The sequence below is a fragment of the Lissotriton helveticus genome, chromosome 10 (genome assembly GCF_964261635.1).
Source record: "Lissotriton helveticus chromosome 10, aLisHel1.1, whole genome shotgun sequence".
NCBI classification, from domain to species: Eukaryota; Metazoa; Chordata; class Amphibia; order Caudata; family Salamandridae; genus Lissotriton; species Lissotriton helveticus.
Genome location: NC_136071.1, coordinates 545,501,184 through 545,525,290, shown reverse-complemented (window position 1 = coordinate 545,525,290; position 24,107 = coordinate 545,501,184). Strand labels below are relative to the sequence as shown.

General features: G+C 47.9%; 1 protein-coding gene across 2 annotated transcripts in view; it reads right to left on the bottom strand.

The window, feature by feature from the left end:
- INTS15 (integrator complex subunit 15) overlaps positions 1-24,107 on the bottom strand; it is a 199,228-nt gene that overhangs the window by 76,062 nt on the left and 99,059 nt on the right. For both annotated transcript variants that reach the window (XM_078663086.1, XM_078663087.1), the window contains exon 6: positions 20,796-21,326. In XM_078663086.1, the coding sequence (XP_078519212.1) occupies positions 20,796-21,326 (531 nt within the window). The remainder of the gene's footprint in view (positions 1-20,795; positions 21,327-24,107) is intronic.

Sequence of the window (24,107 nt, the reverse complement as noted above, 5' to 3'; positions counted from 1 at the left end):
GCAAGATCTTCCGCTGGATCCCGACCGAGACCAGGAAGACGGTCACCCAGGCACTCGTCACCAGCCGACTGGACTACGGAAACGCCCTCTATGCCGGAACCACAGCCAAGCTACAGAAAAGACTCCAGCGCATCCAGAACGCCTCCGCCCAACTCATCCTGGATGTCCCCCGACGCAGTCACATCTCCAGCCACCTGAGGAACCTGCACTGGCTCCCCGTCAACAAGAGGATCACGTTCCGGCTCCTCACCCACGCACACAAATCTCTCCACGACCTGGGCCCCAAGTACCTCAACGACCGCATGACCTTCTACACGCCCACCCGCCAGCTACGGTCCACCAGCCTCGCCGTCGCCGCCGTACCATGCATCCGAAGAGCCACCGCCGGAGGAAGATCCTTCTCTTACCTGGCCGCCAAGACATGGAACTCCCTCCCCATCCACCTTCGGCTGACCCAGGACCATCTCGCCTTCAGGAGACAACTCAAGACCTGGCTGTTCGAGCAGTAGCATACCCCTTCCTCTAAGCGCCTTGAGACCCTCCCGGGTGAGTAGTGCGCTATACAAATGGTATGATTGATTGATTGATGGATACTCAGGGGTCTGCGATGTGATTGGCTGGAGTTTGGATGTTCTTTAATGAGGCTAACTGGTTACTAAATACTGTGGACTCAAGGGAGATTGTCCTTTTAGCTTTTATACTGCTATTTTATGGTTACCGTGTGACTCCCACGATGACAACTGGGAAGATTCAAGCATGCGAATCTATATAGAGGAGGAACTTCGCATGCATCCAAGATAACCGCGTGAGCAAGGGGCTCCTGAGACCCTCGTACCCTCCCGCATATATCCTGTCATTGATCCTGTTTGCTGTTGACATCTCCGAGTAGATGAACCACCGGAGCAGTGAAAGCTAAAAACCGCGTCCCAATCGGACCCCGAGAGCCGGAGTTGTGGTGTGGAGAAGTCTGCGGCCCACGTCTCCTGGATGCCCGGCGCTTGAGTTAGTGTGGTGCCCGAGGTGTAATTGAACAACATCGGCACAGGTTCGCCGAGGTGACCGGTCCAGTCTCACTTTCACTTTCGGTTTTGGCACTTGGACTGGTCTTTGAATCGGAAGATGCCTCACTGTGGCGACGGCTTATACCCCTGATGGTGCTTGAGCGTTTCGGACAATATACGAGGTGTCGGACTTTAGCCTAGGGGTCACGCTGTCCCTTTTTTCTGGGCTAATTTGAGTGCGTAGCCTGAGGGCCGTTTTGTACTCTCCATTCTTTACATCTAAGCGGACAAGAGACATTGGGAGCATATCCTGGCAGATAGATCCTATCTTTTGCCTGCTAGACAGGAGACTGGTTCCCCCCTTCTCCCGACTTGGGACTGTCCTGAAATGGCGAGCAAACCGGAGGGGGACAAGCAGAAGCTGAAAACCACCAGAAGAGGTGGATATACCCAGTCCAATGTCATGGATCGATATGTCCAAGTTAAAGGGTCGCCCAGTGGACCGGGTAGGTTGCAGGAGGAGGCGAAGGATTTCGCGGCTCCGGCAACCAAACTGACGTTGCAGGATGTTATGGCTGCCATTGACGGTATTAGGTCATCCCTCGGGAAGCAGATGGCGACCCTGGCACATAAGTTGGATACGGTGGCTATTGATGTGAATCTGATTCGCACGGACCTTACAAAGACAAATGAGAAGGTCAAATCGTTAGATGTTAAGACATCGAGTCTAACGGATGACGTCGTCGAGTTGCAGACCGAGGTCCGAAACTTGAGGGCCTCGAATGATATTGTTCTATTTATAGACAGGGGAAACCGAATAACCCACAGGCATCTGGGAAAAGGTAAGTAAAACAAAAATAATGCCTATGGTACCGTTTTGTGTAAGCTATAACTAAATTATGGAAAAGACACTGCTAATTGTCCTTTCCTGACCTAAACTGATGATCACAAATAAATCTCAATTGAATCACGGTACTTTATTCCTACATAAGCTAAAAATACATGAATCACTCTTAAAGGGATTATCAAGACTATTTATTATTTCTTAAAGCTCATTTTTCTTGTGTTTTTAGTAGTAACACTTATTTTGCCAACACAAAGGTACACAATTTATACAATACAAACAAAAGACAATTATTTTCAAAAACAAACAATTTGTTGGTCTAAACAGCCCGTAAATAGTTCAGTAGAAGGACGTTGACTACTAATTATGTCACAGCATTCCCTATATTCGGTTATCAACATAAAGATTATTAGGGCTTCCAAGGGTCAATTCCTTTCTCCCTTCGTTCTATATCAAGCTCCTTATCTATGTATTATCATAAACAGTATCTCAAATTTCTTATGTTGATGCCTTTATATATGCAGTCGACGCGCTTCAGCCTTTTTCCTAGTACAGGCCTCTTCAGGACTTTAGGGCAATTTAACCATAAGAATCCTATGAATAAAAATGTATATTGGCTATGAATGTTTTATCAGAATAGATATATTTACATACGAGGACACACAACTCAAAAAAGGAATTCAAACTAATAAAAGCAGTTTGGTAAAGTATATTTAGAGTATAAACCCTCGAGGTAAATGGCAACCCTTATAATAGAAACACCGATAGTGGCACAGATACATTGAACATCTCGTGTTCCAGATATTACTACATCAAAGGAAAATCAAATCACTAAAAATCACTAAAGACCATTATAGCCCTTATCACCCAAACGTGAGGGGAGCCTCATCCAAGTCTCTCTCAAGCACTGACCACATACATTAAGACAATCACTCTGGGTATATAACTTATACCGGAAATGAGGCATCTTAGCAACAATTACAGCGCTGGAAGGGGAAGGGGAAATTCTTCAACCCAGCAGGTATCTGCCTCCTGTATAATCAAATAATCACGTCCAACAATGACATTTTTACCGGTTTCAGTTAAGAACAAGGGGATTGTCATTCCCAACAACGATGAAGTCTTACCAACTTTTAAGGGGCCACAGCTCCCATTTTCATTAGTGCAGATGCAGCGTCACCTAAAACGAACAAACGTTCCAGTAGGTCTCGCCTCTCTATTTCCGATGGTTAAAATTACTCTACTGGCATAAGGATCAAGTCCAGGGTGCTCACCTTCAATCGACTAGTCTCCCTTTCCGCGATACGGGACCAAATCACCAACTCCTCACGTGAACACGGAAGAGTCTTCTCTACGACGGCTTCCGGGATAGAAATAAGCGGCGGACTCCGCCGAATCCCTGCCCTCTATAGTGAATACCTCATTACGTCACTCGCCCATACACCGGGACATGCGCTGTCTATCGCTACATATTGTACATATTGGTAAACACAAAGGAAGGACTCTATGCGACTAACAACTCCGCAGGCCAACTTGTAGAACAACAGAGAACTATAAATCTGCCCGTTAAAATGTTCAGGGGAGCGAAGACTTCACCCATTACGTATGTTGAAACCAGGAAAAAGACAAATTATACAGGTTTTATTGCAAAAAGGAAGAGGAGAGCGTATGTCAGTATCAACCTGGCCCTAATCTTCTTTCAACCCAATTGTTATTAGTCATAGAGGGGACGAACATTTAAGGTAACCAAATTAGGAAAGAATATCTAGGGAACGACTAAAGTAAATAAAACCTTATAATCCAAGTGATTGCCAACCTCTCACATTCTATTTATATACAGACCACCTGTACAGGAGGGATATTATTGATTTAAGAACAGCGAATAAATTATCAGTACACATTATTTACATGCATCAAATCAAGGTATTCCTAAACATCTCAACTTTTTTCAAAACATAGATGCAGCATAACATGTTAAGCACGTCCAAACCCATAATTATTTTCTAGGGTAGTCTATAGTCATAGAAGCAAGGCCCACATCTCATCCCTGTCATTAAGACCAGTCTTGGATGTTTGATACTTCTCTATTAGTCTTGCCTCTAGGCGGTTAAGGTTAATTTAGGTCTCTCCTCTGTTGGTACCGGTCACTTTACATAGTACTGACCATTCTAAATCTTTTTCAGTATGGTTGTACATCAGGAAATGGCTAACCAAAGGGGCCCCTGTGGCTTTACATTTGATTCTTGATTTATGCTGCAAAATTCTAGATTTTACAGTTTGGATTGTCTGGCCGATGTAAAATTTATTACACGGACACTTTATACAATAAATCAGGCTTTTTGAATTACAATTTGAGAAGCCTTTTTGAATGTGTGTGTTCCCGTTTATCATGATTTCTTTAGTGTCATTTGTCAGCTCACATGCAGCACAGTTTTGACATCTAAAGTGTCCAATCACTGCGGGCAGGCCCAGAAGTTCTCTGGTCCCTAGTGTGGATGGCGGTCTAGCAGTTGTAGTAGCCCTTACTAGTTGGTTCCGAATATTTTGACCCTTTTTGAAAGCGAACAAAGGTTGGGGTATACCTAGTTGTTCAATCAATTTCCAATTCTTTTGGATAATCTTCTTAACTCTATTAGCCCTAGGGTCGAAGGTCAAAACACATGTCAAGGGGGTGTCTTTTTCCTTAGTTTTTGGAGTCATGAGTGCCTCTCTCTGGGTATACCACGCTCTCTTTAGAGCTGTTTTGACTAATTTTCTAGGGTAACCCCGGTGTATTAATTTGTCTTTTAGTTTTTCAGCATTATGGAAATAATTTTCTTTACTACTACAATTTCTCCGAACCCGGAGAAATTGCCCGTATGGTAGATTTTCTTTCATGGTATGTGAGTGACAGCTCGTAAAGTGTAATAGGGTGTTGCGATCTGTAGGTTTTGAATATAGATTCACACATAACTTGCCATCTTCATGTTGTACATAAACATCTAAAAAGTTAATCTTTTCTTGAATGATATTGTTGTCCGTCGCCTTGAGGACTTTGAAGGGAGGGCCCGAAGGAATAATGTCCGTATAATTGGAGTTCCGGAAAAGGCGGAGGATCAAGCGACTGATCTTTTTGATGAAGACCTTATCATCAACCAGCTAAAGCCCAAGGGACTGAGTAAATTCTTTACCGTGGAGCGAGCCCACAGGGTCCCTGGTGGAAGACCGAAAGTGGGCGCCCCGCCGAGGCCTATAATAGCGCGGATCTTTAACTTTCGAGACAGAGACGCTATTCTCCAGGCCTCCCGAGCGGGTGGGCCCTTGAAGTTCGAGAACTCTTCTGTCAGCTTTTATCCGGACTTCACTCAAGCGGTCCAAAAACAAAGACTCAGTTTTCTGGGGGTGAAGAAGAGACTTCGTGATATGGGTCTCAAATATGCCATGCTTTTCCCGGCCAAGTTAAGGACCGAACATGACGAATGGACCTATTTCTTTGACAAGCCCGAAGTGGTGGCCGATTGGTTAGACACTTTGCCGGCCCAGCAAGATCTGGGGAGACAATCTGGTGGTGCTAAGGGTGGAAATATGGAGTAAAACTAAGTATCAATTGTCTGGTTCCTGGGGTCGCTAGGGTATGTCCTATTGTGGTGGTTCTAATCTCTATGTGCATTTTCACGCAGATGGCATGGGGGGGGGTCACTGGGCTGCCGGAGGGTGTCTCTCCTCTTCAGCTTAACTTTTTGTAGTTTAGTTTGATGTGGGGGCGACAGGCACACTGCGAGTTGGGGTGGATCTATAGTCGGAAGCAGGGGTGCAGGGTGGGGGGTATTGCAACGGGTTGTTTTGAAGGGGGTGGTGAGGGGGTGTTGGTTTTCGGTTTCGTTATTCAGCAAGGCGCTTTATTGCAAGACATTTTTATTGAGGTGCTAGACTCGGAGAGGGGGTGGGTTCTCTTTCTGTTTCATGATGGGGGTAGGGGGTTGAGGTTGATGAGCTGGAATGTTAATGGGTTGGGAGACGAGATTAAACGTGGGGTGGTGTTGCAACTCCTGAAACGGCACTCTCCGGACGTGGTTTTACTTCAAGAAACCCACTTGGTTGGTAATACAAGTTACGCCATGAATAGAAAGGGATATCGTTTGGTGGCTCATGCTGGGTTTTCTTCCGGATCCCGGGGGGGTTGGAATCCTTCTTAAGAACTCTCTTCCATTCGAGGTGGAGTCAACGGTCCTTGATGAGAGAGGGCGCTATGTTGCTGTAACGGGACGGTGGGAGGGCCACATACTTTCCCTGGTATCTGTTTATGTTCCTCCTGGGCTGCAGTCTACTACCTTTTCTGACCTGGGACGGGTTCTACTCGATCTCCCTGGGGGGTTTCTGATTCTGGGTGGTGATTTTAATGCAGTGGTAAATGGTGTTAGATAGGCATCCACCGAGGGATCTCAGGGGGGCTCATGGCTGGCTGCCTGACTTCATTGACACGATGGGTCTGGTGGACTGCTGGAGGTTGCTTCATACTACTCAACAGCAATATACTTTTCATTCTGGCGCCCATGGTAGTCTCTCCAGGATAGACTATGTGTTCGTGCCGGCTGCACAGGCGTCCTATTTTGCGGAGGTCAGACATATGGCTCGGGGCATTTCCGATCACTCCCCGCTTTGGTTTCGGTTTCAACTGGCGTCGGGCTCTGAGGGGAGGATAGCTCCTATTAACCCTTGGTATCTTCGTAATCCCAAAACTCGCAGTGCACTAGTTAAGGCATTGGAACATTATTTCCGGGAGAATGAGGGTTAGGTTTCTTCCTCGATATCGTTGTGGGAGGCTTTCAAGACAGTAATTAGGGGTCAGGCTCTCTCTTTAATTGCTGGTGTTAAAAAACAGAAGGAAGAGGATGTGGTGAGGATAGAGACGGAGATAGCCGATTTGGAATTAGAACAAGAGGTCACCCACTCTAGACTGCATGTCCTGCATTTGAAGCAGCTGGACTATAAAACGTTGGTAACGGATGGTGCGAAGGCCCTTAGTCGGGAACAACAGGGGCGTCTCTGACGTTGGGGACAAGGCTGGCAAATTAATTGCATGGTTGGACAGAAAGGACAGGGCTAGTCGTGTGGTACCGGAAATCGAGATAGAGGGTGGGGCTCTGGTCACCGACCCGCAAGAGATAGTGGCATGCTTCGCTGATCATTTTCGCTCTGTGTACTCTTCCGTGTCGGATAGACCGGAGGAGGACTCATGTTTGTTGTTGCGAGATATTGCGCTCCCGTGCCTGTCTGAGGCGGGCCGGGACCTTATGGATGGTAAGATCACGGCAGATGAGGTAGCGTTAGCAATGCGCACCCTGAACTCTGGCAAGGCGATGGGTCTCAACGGTCTCCCGATTGAGCTTTACAAGCTTCGCCCGGATAGGATTGCTCCGTATTTGAGAGACATGTTCTTAGAGTCCCGGGATCGTTGTCTCCTCCCACGTGACCAGAGTTTGGCATCGATAGTAGTAATTCATAAGGAAGGAAAACCGAGGAATAGGTGTGCTTCGTATCGGCCGATCTCATTGTTAAATACAGAACCTAAGATTCTTGCTAAGTTGTTGGCTAATAGACTGATAAAGGTTATTAGCGATCTGGTTCACCCAGATCAATCTGGCTTTATCCCGCACAGGAATACGGCGTTGAACCTTAGGCGCCTGCATGGGGCGCTCGAGAGGGCCTCGACGCTGCTTGAACCGGCCATGTTGGCGTCAATAGATGCCACGATGGCGTTTGACAACGTTGAATGGCCGTATTTGTGGGCGGTGCTAGCTAAATTTGGTTTCGGTTCAGATTTTATTAGCTGGGTGCGTCTTCTTTATGCAGACCCTCTTGCCCAGATAGTGGTAATGGTCGCTTCTCAGAGCCATTTTGTCTCGGGCGGGGTACTCGCCAGGGTTACCCGCTATCTCCTCTTTTATTCGCGTTGGACCTTGAGCCTCTCGCGGCTTGGATCCGCTGGGAGCCCTCAATGAGGGGTATTAATTGGTCTCCGCAGTTTGAAGATCGTATCATTATATGCAGACGACATCTTGCTGTATTTGACCTCCCCCAGGAAATCTTTAATAGTGCTCTGTGATGTTCTGGCCTCCTTTGGTAGAAACTCGGGCTTGGTCATTAACTGGGCGAAATCCTATCTGTACGTTCTTAGTGGCGAGACATCGACCCTACCGCGTAACTGTCCTATCCAAATAACACAAGAGGGGTTCAAATATCTCGGAATTTATGTTGGATGGACCCCGCGGTTCGATACGAGAGGATCCTTCTCCCTCCTTTGACTCGACTAAAGCGAGATGTTGCGGGCTGGCGGAAACTCCCACTGTTAATGCTGGGGCGAGCGGCCCTTTTCAAAATGATGTCACTCCCTTGTTTTCTGTATGCCCTTCAGAACACGCTTGATATAGTCCCAGCTAGTTACTTTTGCTTGGTGGAGGATCTACAGCGGAAGTTGTTGTGGGATGGTAGACCACGTATTGTGCTGGCTAAATTAACGCTCCCGTGGTATGATGGGGGCATCGCTCTCCCTGATATTAAGAGATATTATTGGGCTTCGCAGTTGGGAGCCATCAATCACGGTATGTACGGCCCCGAGTTAAATCCTGGTTTCGCCATGGATAGGTGGTTACTTCCTGGTGGCAATTATTATAGAGCGTTGTACTCTAAATCTGTGATGATGACTTTGACAGGGCCAACCAAGACGGCTGTGCGGACCTGGCGCAACGCTACCAGTTCGTTAGGGTGGAAGGACCGTCTGACTTTGGCTAACCCGCTTTTCGGCTCTGACAAGTTTGGTAAACTGTGGAACACTAAAGGATTTAACAAGTGGGATCTCATTGGCATCTCCAAGGTGGGAGACCTGTGGGTGAAGGGACAGGTGAAATCGTTCGCAGCCTTGCAAACCGAGTTTGAGTTGGGAGGGACGGAGTACTTCCGTTATGCTCAGGTTCGGCATGCGTTAATGTCCGTTTTCCAGGAGGGGGAGGAGATACCGGAGTCTACTCCGTTAGAGGATCGTGTCTTGGATGGCTATATACCTGATAGTACCATTTCCCTGGTATACAAGAAACTGATTAATCATAGGGCAGACCTTCTATTGCAACTGCGTGATCAGTGGACCCGTGACGGCCTTGAGCTGGTGATGAAGACTGGCAATCGGCGATCTCCTCACAGAAGGAGGTCGCGATTCCAGCTCGACTAAGATTAGTCCAGCTCAAAATATTACATAGGGTATACGTCACGGGTCCCCGTCTGGGCTTTTCTGAGGAGGGTCTGTGTCAAGGGGTTGCGGACAGTTGGGACGTTCCTCCATATCATCTGGGAATGTCGGGAAGTGCTTGACTATTGGAGTAAGGTCCATGAGGTTATGCAGGAGGTCACAGGCGTGGCTCTCCTACCGGAGGCCAGACGCTGCTTGTTGAATGTTTGGGAGCCCACTGATCATAATGTGGCACAGACTCAATGGGTGACGCTAGGGGCCATGATTGCCAAACGGAACATCGCACAGTTGTGGGAGTCCTAGAGGCCTCCTACTCTTGAGGTGTGGGTAGAAAACATGGATTGGTGCATGTTCCGGGAAAAAACAGTGTACTTGGCTCGAGGTCGCCCCCGGAAATGGCATAAGGTTTGGGGCCCTTGGAACCGATATAGAGGGATTTCTGTGATCTCTTCTCCTCCCCCCCTTCCACCATCAATGTATTGTTTATTGTAATGTTTGATGATATGATCGGCCCTCGTAGAGTCATTGCATTCCTATGTTTTGTACATGTTTTGCTTTCAATAAAAAGAAATATTAAAAAAAAGCATGTGACTCTATAAAAGATACAATTTTGGAGATCATAAATTGTGTTTAGATAGTTATGTTTGTTTTTAAATGTTTAGCACATAATTTCAACCACAATTAGTTGAAGTTATACTTAGTCAACTGTGTTCTAACGGTTTTGTTTATACTAGTTTTGATCTTTGCAGAGTGAGGTTTCCGAATACTTTGACAATTTTAAAGTTTTCTACTGACTATTTGGGATGACGTTGTGACTGGTTAATGACTTAGAAGGATAGATTTGAATTTATAGCACAATTAGGTCGACTAACACTTTTTACAGTTAGAAATAGAACAATTTGTAGCATGCAAATTGACAGGAAAAGACCTCAAAAGTGTACAGATCCTACCAGGCTTAAAAATGCGGTATCATTAGATTGGGTTTCTTCTGCGGTTGGTCGAGTCAGTAGATGTTCATGGAGGCGCTTGGAGAAAGTAAAAATCTGATACAATTCTAGTGACTTTTGATACAAAGTGAGAGTGGCTTAACAGATGGGTTCAGAAAATATGTAGAGTTGATTCCTTTATGAAACACAAATTATCGAAGTAAGTGAGATCTAAATAAATAGGAATGATTGGGATAATTGAGGAATACTGGGAGGGGTGATCGCGATGGAAAGTGACATTTCAGTTCAGGCTTCGTATCATGGAATTAATTTTTTATCAAAGAAATAAGGATAAATATATTTTTTTAAACTTCTGGAAAACGATCGACAAGACATATATTGGCATTCCGCTGTAAAAGAGTTAACAGATAACAAATAACCCTCAAGGTCTATTTTGTTGAGCCACACTTAAACAGTCAGGATTGTTTTCTTATGTTCTTTTTTAATGATTGGGGAATTTTGATTGATTAGAAGAAGGTTGGTCTTAGAAAAATGAAAAGACAATCCTTGAGGTGTGCGCAGATCGGCTTATTAGATGGATAAGGTACCAATGACAGCCAATAGATTTCTAAAATGTTTGAACCACTGTTTAATTTGAGACGGTGGTTTCCGGTGCTCAGCACCGGCACTTAAATATCAACACCGGTGCTTGTGACAGTCTGCAACATGGTGGCGCTGTCTATCTAATTTAGAGATTAGCACATCAACGAACAAGTTACTTACCTTCGGTAAGTATGTATCTGTAAGAAACATTAGTTAGTTAGATTCCTTACCTTAGAATAACCCCTAGGCGTCAGACTGGATCTGGAAAAGTTTGCGTAGCATTACCCCTGCGCGTCGGTAGGCGTCGTCTGCGGCACCGCGTCCGTCGTCTGCGTCGTTGGCGCCGGGATGACGTCGGAGTACTTAGACGCCGCCCTCGCACGCTGACGTCAGTTCTTATACACAGCTTTTCCGCGCCAGAAACGCAGAGCCATGATAAAAACCAACACTGGTGCCATGAAACTAGGGCCCTGAAAGGGGTGACCTTAACCCTAGATATCGGTTCGCAGAACGGGGAGGATGGGTGGGGCGGTAAGGAATCTAACTAACTAATGTTTCTCACGGATACATTGTTACCGAAGGTAAGTAACTTGTTCATCTGAAAGAAACACGTTAGTTAGATTCCTTACCTAAGAATAGATACCCCAGCAATAGAAACCCCGGTGGTGGGTCTGCGAACCAAGATCACACCAGAAAGTCCTGGAGAATGGAACGGCCAAAGAAGCCATCTCTCCAGACTTGGCTGTCCAGGCAGTAGTGTTTAGCAAACGTGTGCAGCGAGGCCCACGCAGCTGCCTGACAGATGTCCTGCAAGCGGACTCCCCGACCCAGGGCAGTAGAAGCCGCCGTGGCCAGAGTGGAATGGGCCCTCATCCCAACAGGAGGCTCCTTTCTAGCCAAAGAGTAGCATACCTTGATGCACAAAACGCCCCACCGAGAGATGGTCTGTTTGTGCACCGCCCGTCCCTTCTTCACGCCCAAGTAACCAACAAAGAGCTGGTCATCCACCCGGAACTGGCGTGTGCGATCCAGATAGAAAGAGAGCGCACGTTTTGGGTCCAGACGGTGGAGCCTCTCTTCCTCTTTCGAGGGATGTGGAGGCGGATAGAAGGTGGGCAAGGTGATAGACTGCCCGATGTGGAAGGCTGTGACTACCTTGGGCAGGAAAGAGGGACGCGTTCTTAAAACAACCTTATCCGGATGGACAGAAAGGAAAGGAGGTTTAGAAGAAAGAGCCTGGAGCTCACTCACTCTCCTGGCAGAGGTGATGGCAACCAGGAATGCAGTCTTAGGAGTCAGAAGACGAAGAGGGCAATTGTGAAGTGGCTCGAAAGGAGCACACATCAAAAAGGTCAGAACCAAGTTCAAGTCCCACTGAGGCATCACAAAAGGAACAGGAGGAAACATGTGAGTGATGCCTTTCAAGAACCTATTTACAACTGGGGACTTGAAAAGAGAAGGCTGATCAGGAAGCCTTAAGAAGGCCGAAATGGCAGAGAGGTAGCCTTTGCTAGTGCCCAGAGCAGAGCCCTGCTGGGCAAGAGAAAGAGGAGAACCTCTGAAAGAGGGGCAGAAAGGGGATCCACAGCCTTTGCTGTGCACCATGCAACAAATTTGTTCCACCTGCAGGCGTATACCGTTTTCGTGGAGGGACGCCGGGCTGCCAGAATCACTTCACAGACTTCAGGAGGCAAGTCAAATGGCCTCAACTGTCGCCGCTCAATCTCCACGCATGGAGGTGGAGACTGGACAGGTTTGGGTGGAGGACCGCCCCCTGCTGCTGCGACAGAAGGTCCTCCTGAAGAGGCAGACGAATCGGGGGATCGACTGACATGCTGAGTAGCTCGCGATACCAGTACCTTCGCGCCCAGTCCGGATCCACAAGGATGACTTGGGCCCGATCTCGCCTGATCTTCTTCAGCACTCTGGGCAGAAGTGGTATAGGCGTACAATAGACCGCAGCTCCACTCACAACGAAAAGCGTCTCAGAGCGAGCGCCACCTTGGAAATTCCAACGCGCAGAACTGATGACATTGCGCGTTCTCTTCTGTGGCGAAGAGATCTAACCAAGGCTCTCCCCACTGCTGGAAGAGGCCTTGCGCCACATCAGAGTTCAGACGCCATTCGTGATTCATCATGCACCGACGGCTGAGTTTGTCCGCCCTGGCGTTCAAGGAACCTGCCAGGTGTTGAACCACCAGGGTGACGCCCTAGGGTTCCAGCCATTGCCAGAGCATCCTGGTAAAGGGTCCACGACCCCACCCCGCCCTGTTTGTTGCAGTACCACATGGCGGTGGTGTTGTCCGTGAACACCTGCACTACACTTCCCCAGAGAGAGGGAAGGAATGCCTTCAGTGCAAGCCGGATCGTCCGCAGCTCTAGAAGGTTAATGTGGAGCCGGGGCTCCGCCGGAGACCAGAGTCCTGTGATCTCCGCCTCTCCCATGTGGCCCCCCAGTCCAAGAGGGACGCATCCATCACAACTACGTGCTCCGGTTGGGGAAGGGAGAGGGATCTGCCGCTGACCCAATCGCGGTCTGTGAGCCACCACTGCAACTGTCTGGCAGTGCCCTCCGAGATCAGGACATGGTCAGACAGGTTGCCCTGATGCTGGGCCCACTGAAGAGCCGGCATCCGCCACATGGCGTGATGCACCAGAAGGATGCAGGAGGCCATCAGCGTCAACCTGACCGAGACCCGGGATAAAGGCCGAAAGATCAGAACCAGAGCCTGAATATCCCGAACACGCTGTTCGGGAGGATAAACCCGAAACTGCGCCGAACCCAGAACCGCTCCGATGAAGAGGAGCTTTTGAGAGGAACAAAGTTGTGACTTCTGCACATTGATAGAAAACCCCAGCAAATGCAGGAGGTCGGCCGTAGTCTGAAGGTGGCTGACGACTGCCTGGGGCGAGCCTGCTTTCAACAACCAGTCGTCGAGGTAGGGGAAGACTGACACCACTAACCTGCGCAGATGAGCTGCGACCATCGCCATCACTTTCGTGAACACCCGCGGGTGCTGGTAAGGCCAAAGGGGAGCACGGTGAACTGGAAGTGCCCGTGACCTACCATGAACCACAGGTAACACCGGTGGGCCGGCAGGACGGGGATGTGGAAATACGCGTCCTGCAAGTCCAACGCTAACATCCAGTCTCCGGGGTCCAGGGCAGTTAAGACCTGAGCCAGAGTTAGCATCTTGAACTTCTCTTTCCGGAGGAAGCCGTTGACGTTGCGTAGGTCCAAGATAAGGCGTAGGCCCCCTTTGCCCTTCTTGGGAACCAGAAAGTAGTGGGAATTGCTACCACATCCTACTTCTGGACCAGGAACGCTCTCGATGGCCCCCTTGGCCAAGAGGGCCGACACTTCCTCTTGAAGAAGTTGCAAGTGATCCCCCGACAGGCGGTGGTACTGCGGTGGCATGGCTGGAGGGGTCACCTCGAAGGAGAGGGAGTAGCCCCTTCGGACGATTTTGCAGCACTCACCTGTCCGAAGTGATGGTGCACCAGTGGAGGAGGTGATGGCGGACCCTGCCCCCCACTAGCGTTGAATGGGCCCGAAAGCTCAGACTAGGAGGGCTTTGAGGCGGATGCTGCGGGGGTGGATGTGGACTGGCCGCGCTAATGTCCAGTGGCACCGCCACGGCGGTTACCACGTCCACCGCCGCGCTGGATGTTAGACTGCGGCCCGTGGCTGGCAGGACGTGAAGGGGCGCCCCTTCCTTGGCCACAAAAGGAGCGAAAGGCAGACTGCTGCTGACGCTGGCCAGAGAGGCCCAAGGACTTGGCCGCAGCCCTGGAGTCCTTGAAGCGTTCAAGCGCATGATCTGCTTTGCCACCAAAGAGGTGGCTGCCATCAAACGGCATGTCCCTGATGGTGTTCTGGACATCAGCCGAGAAGTTGGCGGACCGCAGCCAGGCGTGGCGGCGAACCACCACCGTCATTGACATCGCCCTGCCCAGCGAGTCCGTGGTATCCAGCCCACATCGTATGGAGTACCGTGCTGCGTCTCTTCCCTCCGCGAGGGCTTGAGCGAGCTTCGCCCGGTCCCCCTCCGGGCACTCTGGCAGCACGGCCGCAAATGTATCCCACAGAGAGTGGGTAGAACGGCCCAAAAGGCAAGCGGTGTTGACTGACCGCAGTCCACAACTGAGGGAGGAGAACAGCTTCTTGCCAAACTGTTCATACCTTTTGGATTCCCGATCTGGTGGTGCAGTCGGGAATGCGGATTGGGAGGTAGAGGCCTGGATAACCAGGCTCTCAGGGGTGGGGTGGGTGGACAGGAAGCTAGGGTCACCCGGAGCTGGGTGGTGGCGCCTGGAGACGATCCTATCTACAGGCGCCTGGAGACGATCCTATCTACAGGGGGACCTGTAGCGGGCCTGGACCAGGTGCCCAACAGGACTTCCATGAGAGCCTCATTAAACGGCAGTAGAGGCTACGGAGAGCCTGTCTGCGGTTTAAGGACCTCAGTGAGGATGTTAGACCTCACAGTCGCGACGGGGAGCTCAACAGCCAAGGCCCTCGTCAGCACCAAACTATAAGCAGCCCCCTACTCCTTAGCCACAATAGGAGGGGAGACAAAACTAGTGTCAGGTGAGGTGTCGAGACCACTGGCTTCCCCTAGCAGGCCTGCCCAGTCCTGAAATGACTGTCACTCCCGTGTCAGAGGGTCCTCAGACCCCTCCCAATCCCCCTCGTCCTCTATCTCCTGATATTCAGGTTGAAAGGATGGAGCCAGATCAAAGAAGAAGGGGTCTTCAGCCGGCGTCTAATGCGGCGTTGGTCGACACCCGATCCGGACCGAGGGAGGGATCAGGGACGGCGCCGGGGGCAACACCCTGTTGGTCGACGCCGGTGAGGTCGTAAGGTCGACCAGCAGCGACCGGGATCCGGAAGCGGATCCAGCGGGAATCTGCGGCGTCGGGACCGGAGTCACGACCCCGGGTTCGCTTGGACTCCCAGTGGGGGCGCCGCGGAACCAGACGGAGGAGAGAGGGACCACATGGCCATGAGGAAGGTCTCTATCTCCTCCGGCGTCACGCTCAGCCCAGGGACCGGTGGGTTTGGAGCTGGCTGTGGTGCCTGCGGCACCGACTGAGCCGCATGGGACTCACGTCTGAGCATACCCATCCCACTCGGGGTGACAAATGCAACAAGCATTTACAATGCAATGGTCTCGGCATGATTAAAAGTAGAGCTATTGGCATTGCTCATGGCATTTTTTTTTTTTTTTAAATCATATACAAATGGCATTGTCATTTATAAAGCCAATAGCTTAATCGCTGGCAAATGACAGCGAGAGAAAAGAGAGTGAGAGAGAGGATGTGAGAGAGCCAGAGGGAACTGAGTGAGAAAAACAGACATACAGAGGTGAGAGAGAATAAGAAAGACAGATTGGAGAGCGGGGTGGCGTAACAATGCGCGCAAAGGGTAGGAGGGGTGAAGAGGAAAGAAAGAACGAAGGAAAGAAAGAAAGAAGCAATAGAGAGAAAAGGCAGTCACTGTTGATAGTTCTATGGGGCATTTGATTTTGAGGGGGCCTATTTTGCCGTACTGTTCTTCCCCTCAAATTTGAGCAATTTAAGATGTTACTTTCTGCTGGGGGTGGGGTTGAGGTCGCGTCCACATCCTGTGATTCTTGGCAAAAATAACTTAATCTCCTCGTACCTGAATGTGTAATGTAAATACGGAGCTCATGTAAAGCGCTCCAATTCGAGTTCGTGCTATATAAATATGCAAAAAATAAAAATAAAAATGCCCTGGTGGGAGAGGACATGTTCTGTAGAGTCTCTGCCCCCACCCCCCACCCGCACTCCCAGGCCCTGGTGAATGAGGGCAGATTCAGTAGAGTCTCACTCTCTGCCCTCCTACCCCCTCCCCTGCCATGGTGGGAGAGTGCAGGTTCTGCAGAGCTATGGCCGCGTCTCCCAGTAAAGCTCCGGGCGAAGGCAGGCTGGGGGCAGCCTCGAGCCCTGCGCACTGCATTAGCAGTCGGTGACGGCGTCTGGGAGATGATGGATGGCAGCTGTTACTTCATTAGAGCTGGTAGTCTGCTCTCTGCACTGCACACTGCAACTCAGGGAGGCCGGAGCGGCGTAGGAGACGCACCGCCTCTGCTGGGCATCCGTGGGCACCGCCAGAGGCCACTCCTGGCATCTGTGATGTACCGGGTTGTGTGCACTCCTTCACTTAATCCACCGTCTAACTGCACCCAAACACACACATATATATATTTATTCCATCCATCCATGTGCCTGTATCTGTGGTTGCATATGTATTTATGTATCAGCCTGCCACTACAGGAGGGTGTCGGTTTCAGTTTGTGCATCTATTTATAGGCCTGTCGTGTATATACCTATGTATAAGTATCTTTGAAGTATATGTCTCTGTGTCAGTGTATCCGTTTGCCATCTATGAGACCATGCACTGCCGCGCTCAATGTGTCTCTTGTAATTCTGTTGCTGTGTATTCCATCCCTTCCAAAACGCTCTCCAGCCTTCTTTTCTTAATGTCACATTCCCGTCCCACCCCTGCGCTCCCTCCTTTAAACCCCCTCGCGTTTCCCAATGTCTCCTCTCCCTCTCTTCTGCATAACACGTCTCGCTATCACGTGCTGCAGTTTTAACTGGTCTCAAATCTTCAGCCACTCCTCCCTCGCCACATTTATTTCTATCCACCCTCTCCTCACCTTTTCCTCTTTCGTCACTCCGTCTCCTACCCTGTGCTGCTTTGTCAAATCGTCATTTTATCTTGTCTCTCTCGATCCTCACTCTTCTCCCTCGTAGGCTCTCACTGTTGCCCTCACTATTCTTTAATTTAGTCTCCTAATACCGAGGGTCTGTTTCGTGTTATGCCTCTCCCATTCCAAACTCACCCCTGTTTCGCGCGGACTATATATCCGCCACTTCAGTCACTGCGCACACCCTCTCACGCGTCTCCTCACCCTTCCCTCTCTCGGTCTCCTCTCTTGCTAACTCTACCTTGATTGTCGGATTCCTGCTTCCTTTAACGCTACCCCACCACTCTCCTCTTCACTGATCCTTTTAATTGTCACCACATTGCTCTCCCTCTCCTTCGACTTCCAAACCCGCACTCCTTGTCCCTCCTCTCCCGCCCGGGCCCAGACGCTGCTCTTCAGACACTTAAAAAGGAACCGTGGCCGTGACCCGCTAATCTGGATTAAAATGACGTCAATGAGGATTAGTCCCAGAGTTTACTACTGGGAATTCCACAGAACGGCTTGAAAAAATAAATCCCGATTAACGGACCTAAGGTGCAGATGGTCAAACTAGAGGAGTAAAACCAAGGACCCTTCCAGTCACTAGTGGTTGGTAATTACATTTAAAGTGCTTACTGCCCGTGACGAGGCATTAAGGCCAGGGACATCTTAAAGATTTTGGAAGACTCGGCGGCGGCCGGGCAACAATGTCGGCCGCAAACATCCGAAAATTTCGGATTCTGGGGCGTGTTTTTGGGTTCTGAGTGACGGGTGACGTCACAGGGCTAACGAACGAAAAAAAACACGCCCTGAATCCGAAAGAGACGGGGCTTTATTGGAGTGACTCCCTTCTCCTCCAATGGCTGGCCTCCGTTTAGGAAGCCAGCCAATGGAGGAGAATGGAGGAGAGAGGCGGGTTCAAAGCCCCTAACTCCAAAACATGAATTCTTGGGGACTCCGCCCCTCACTGCTTCGCAGTGAGAGCTACGGTCCCTCGACCTAAAAACCACAGTTGATGGACAGAATGCAGAACAATGTCATACATTCACCCCAGTACAGAGATCTGGGCCTAAATCAATCGTTTTTTGCACTCCACACCACCCCAGTTCAGACATGGCCATATGCAAATCCTGGCTGAAGACGGCTGTAGCCAGAAACCGGTCCTAGGATGCTTGATTCCGGTCCAGGAAAGACATGACTTGGTAGTTCGGGCTGGACTGTTCCCATGAGGCACAGGGTCAAGTCTGAACTGGGGTGGTGTGGAGTGTATAAAAACGATGGATTTAGGCCCAGATCTCTGTACTGGGGTGAATGTATGACATTGTTCTGCATTCTGTCCATCAACTGTGGTTTTTGCATTCGTCACCCGAGTGGGATGGGTATGCTCAGACGTGAGTCCCATGCTCTCCACACCACTGGAGTCAAGCTATCCTGGCTGAAGACGGCTGATAGCCAGAAACCGGTCCTAGGATGCTTGATTCCGGTCCAGGAAAGACATGGCTTGGCAGTTCGGGCTGGACTGTTCCCATGAGGCACAGGGTCAAGGCTGATTTGCATATGGCCATGTCTGAACTGGGGTGGTGTGGAGTGCAAAAAAACGATGGATTTAGGCCCAGATCTCTGTACTGGGGTGAATGTATGACATTGTTCTGCATTCTGTCCATCAACTGTGGTTTTTGCATTCGTCACCCCGAGTGGGATGGGTATGCTCAGACGTGAGTCCCATGCTCTCCACACCACTGGAGTCAAGCTATCCTGGCTGAAGACGGCTGATAGCCAGAAACCGGTCCTAGGATGCTTCATTCCGGTCCAGGAAAGACATGGCTTGGCAGTTCGGGCTGGACTGTTCCCATGAGGCACAGGGTCAAGGCTGATTTGCATATGACCATGTCTGAACTGGGGTGGCGTGGAGTGCAAAAAAACGATGGATTTAGGCCAGATCTCTGTACTGGGGTGAATGTATGACATTGTTCTGCATTCTGTCCATCAACTTTGGTTTTTGCAATCAAATAATTACATAGTCTTACCTAATCAGGCAAAACTAAGTGCTAAGGAATCTGGAGAACTAAAATGTAAAACAAAATGCATTTTCTTTCACTTGTATATGAGACGCTTTCATAATTGTAAGGGGGCATACATTTAAACCAACTGCCTGCCTATACATATGTACTCGAAGTAGCTCTAGTAGTATTGGCAGCACAAATGTAGTTAACTACTTTTCAAATATAATGAGTTGTGTTACTGATTTGATGTTTATATATATTTTCTCTTTTATTGTAAGTTTTACTATTAAACAGACTGGAAGAAGAGGAATCCAGGAACCAGGTGTTTTAGATGACTGCGATCATGTGTTAATGGCCTAAGAATAAGCCCAACAGTTTAAACACAGCTCATTTCGTTTAACTTCAACTGGTAGTGGTTGCAATTATGTGTTAATTTAAAAAATGAACATAATTATCTTAACACAGTTTAAGAATGTTCAATTCCAATTGTATTTGTTTATGAAGATAACGTGAACTGATTCGAATCATGTAATATCTCCTGATGACTGAACTATTTCGTGGAAATTAAAGCCTGTAGCTTTTGACTGAGCTCAATTTAATACCTGTGTGTAGGGGGAATTGGTTTTAGAAGAATATTGTATTAAATCTCGCTTTTACAAAACTTTTTTCTTCTAAAAATAAAATACATGTAATTTTGGTATATAGGAAACTTTGTACCTAGATAGTTATTTTATCATTGAAGAACTCTTATGAATCGGTTCAATAACTGAAGAAAACGTATGAATCTGTTCAATAGTTGTACTTCATTAAAGATGTACTAAACAATTCGCTCTTATAAGACAGCCATAGAAATATAGTAACCCATTCTCATAACATACATTTCTTCAACATAATCATGGACATTTAGAATGGTCTGCTCCAAATGTCCTTCAGTTCCTTGTGTCTTACGTGCAGTGACTATGCATCAATCTCTTCAAGTCCTGGCTCCATTTACTAGACCTACAAGCTATCTAAGATTAGGTGCTGTGACACTTGTTGGATGTGTTCATAATCCCACGTTCTGTGACGGGCTTTGTAGTCTTTCACCCTGCATGCTAAAAGGTAATTGTTTAGGAAACTCATGTTCCTCTTCAATGCTACTTAATGAGTTGGGCATCAGACAGGTCAAGTTTCTTTTGACAGATGGTTTATCCTTTCTGCCTGACTTGCATTGTGCTCGTATGTACAGACGATCAGGACATAACGTGGCAGTTGGCCATGATCTCCTTTAACAAATATGCAACATTTTTAAAGGATTTCTGTGTTTCTAAATATAACCAATTTCTTGTGGTCTACAGCTAACCAAGACCCTCCATGGAAGACATATTCTGTGATTTGAAAAGCTGGGTATATGAATCTGTCCAAACAGACACCTATGTCGATAGTGTGCTCTTCAAGAAAATTATGTTGCATCTTTTGTAGAAAGATTACTAGAACTCACCTCTTGTGCAGAGCAGTGCTCCAGAGGCCATCGCCATCTGCAGAGACTGTGCCAGCCGATCCAAAGACAGTTCAATCTCACTGGTGGCATTCAGAGGGTTCAGCTCATCGGACAGTCTGCTGATTTCCTCCACCAGGGGTAAAACATGATCAAACATCACCAGGCCCAAGCGCCCATACAGGTTCTTTTCTGTCAGGTGCCCCTGGAGGATCATCATCACCTGCAAAACACTAAGGTGCAGTTTGGAGTACATGGCATGGCAGTCCTGGTCAGAACAAACTGCAGAGTCCTTGGGAAGCATTTTAGAGCCAACATGACCATTGGATAAGGAGGCCTTTTTCTGCCGCTTATAAGCTAGTGGTGCCTTGACACACCACCGGATCAGGCCTGTCAGAGGGGCAAGTTCCAAGTAACCAATAGGCAGGTTAGCTGCAATGGGTGTGTTCAAAAAAGTGATGAGGATGAGCCTGGGGTCTTCAAAGATCCAGGAAACAACCATCTCCAGAAGGTCCTTGGGAGGAATCAGTTCATCTGCAACAAAATAGAATGGCAAAAGTCAAAATGGTCAAACAGCTAATGACTGAGCAGAGCTTGCACCCAATACCAACACACTCCTAAACCTTTCAAAGAAAATCAGAATAAAAAAGTTGCAGGAAGAACAGCATGCCTCCCAGGAGAGCAAAGTCCAAAAAACAAGCACCTTAGAACAAATAATGTCTCTAGGCTCCAAGAGAAAACAAGCATTTACAATGCAATAGGTCTCGCCTTCGAAAAAGTTAGAGCTATTGGCATTGTAAATGACAAACTTTTTATTTATGGGTTGGTTTTGAAAACAGATAAATAAATGGCATTGTCATTTACAATGCCAATAGCTTAATCTCTCGCAAATTCGAGACCTATTGCATTTGCACACACACAGAGCCACACACACACACACACAGAGCCACACACACACACAGAGCCACACACACACACAGAGCCACACACACACACAGAGCCACACACACACACACAGAGCCACACACACACACACAGAGCCACACACACACAGAGCCACACACACACAGCCACACACAGAGCCACACACACACAGAGCCACACACACACAGAGCCACACACACACACAGAGCCACACATACACAGAGCATAATTCTAAGAGCCAATGTAGTTAAACAAGGACTCATGCACGCACGCACACAGAAGCTGACGAAACATTCCAGTCACGTGCCTTGAAGGCTGCTACTCTAGAATATCGACTCGAGGGACGGAGAACAACCGAACACACACACACAGAGCCACACAGAACAACCGAACACACACGCAGAGCCACACACGCAGAGCCACACACGCAGAGCCACACACACACACACACAGAGCCACACACACACACACACAGAGCCATAATTGAACTGCATCTCAGTGTGTGTGATATTTTTTAATTTGATCGTGTGGAGATTAAGTCATAAGAGCGTAGGTAGCTAAAACGAGGGAAAATGTACACGGGCCTCACAGCACCTCGGCGCAGCAGCTGTTTCATTATAAATCTCCTGAGGAAAGCAATAATTTTGCTTCCCAATCTCCCGGCGGCACTGTACAGCATCATGAAGAGCTATTGGCAAAGCCGAGAGTTCCCAGAGTTCAGAGCCATTTGCTTTCCCAACTTTAGTTCAGTTAATCTTTATTATTTCGGTTCTTTTGACCATAAAAGCATGTACAAACATTAAAGGCAAGGAATTAATAACATTTGCCAAATTGGATTTTGATTTGTTAAAAATAGTTTAAAACATGTTTACTGTGGTGTAGCTAGGCACTATGCTGCTGGCCGTGGCGGGCCCTTCCTTTAGCTCACCGCGACGGCTGCCCTGAAGCGATTAATCCTGCATTCACCGCCCCCTTCCCCTTTCTTGCATAAACCCTGCATTTTTACAACCAGAAATCTCAATTGAAACAGATAAATAACAAGATCACACAATGCTAATCATGTGGGAAACCAGAACTTGAACTATCAAAGCTAACGCATTAGAGCATCAGGGCTGCAGTTACTGTGATTTAAAGTGCAATTCAGTCAGGAAAATATATGTAATACAATCTTTTGTCTAATTGTGGAAGTCAAGAACTTAAGAGCTACTGCTGCTCGTCAAGCTTCTGCAAAAGCACCTGGTTTTGCAATCACCAGGGCCTGGTCATTCTAAAACATACTAGCCATATAGACCATCTGTAGTCTTTGATGGTGCCTTTTGTTGGTATGTTTACAGCAGAAGGATGGGTAATGACATACCTCAACACAATTCAGCATGGCTCAACAACTGTTACACTTACATTAGAAAATAGCCGAATTGGTACATACAATCAAAGAACTCAACAAGCAACCTCTACCCAAAACGTTATCATTTAGGACAGACGTAGTATTTGTGAGACGTCAAGAGCATAAAGTGCACTAAAAATAGTCAAATTGTGTTATCATGTGATGAACTGCTTGCTGTTCTTAAAAACAGACGCCATGGGTATTTAGCAACTGAAACTCTTTGTAGGCCCTATATTATGTGGGACCAAAAAGGACACCGATTTGTATATTATACAAAGCTCAACAGATAACTAACCATAAACTTCATGAGGAAGAGCCTGGTCAAAGTGCACACATCAGAGCCATCATAACACTCCAATTTTGACATGTGCAGATAAAGGCAATTTCAACCAGCTTAAAGGGAATCATCGATGTGGGTTAAGCAGAGCATAACTCCCTACAACCAGCAATGATTTTTGATACATTCTCCCTAAAAGTTTTGCCTTGTGAAAGTTTCTTGTCATTCATTTGAAAATACACATTTAGAAGCGGTTATCCTATTTTCAAGCAGGATATATGGGGTGGAGTTTAATAACAAATCACTAATGTACAATAGAAAGCAGCCAGCTTCTCTATCAACGGGCACCCTCAACCAATGAGGGCTTTTGTGATTGTCCACGAGAAGCATTAGCATAGTTGAGGGTCCCTCCGTGATGGCTATATAGTCACATAAAGCTCAATCCTACCCTTTAAAGGACTGCCTCTCTGTTGAGATTATGTTGTACAAAACTGTGAGAGGTTTTAATCTCTTTTATGTGCTGAAACATAGGTTATAACTGCCACATACCTTTGGCCTGGCAACCACATATATATTTACAGGGAATAGCAAAAGAAAATAATATGACCTTTCTCTCAAAACCACTCTTTTAAAACCCTGGCAATCATCAGACGTTATGCAGACGCTTATCTCCCATATCAGCCCCCGCTAAATCAGTTACTTTAACTGCAATCTGTCCTCAACAACTTCA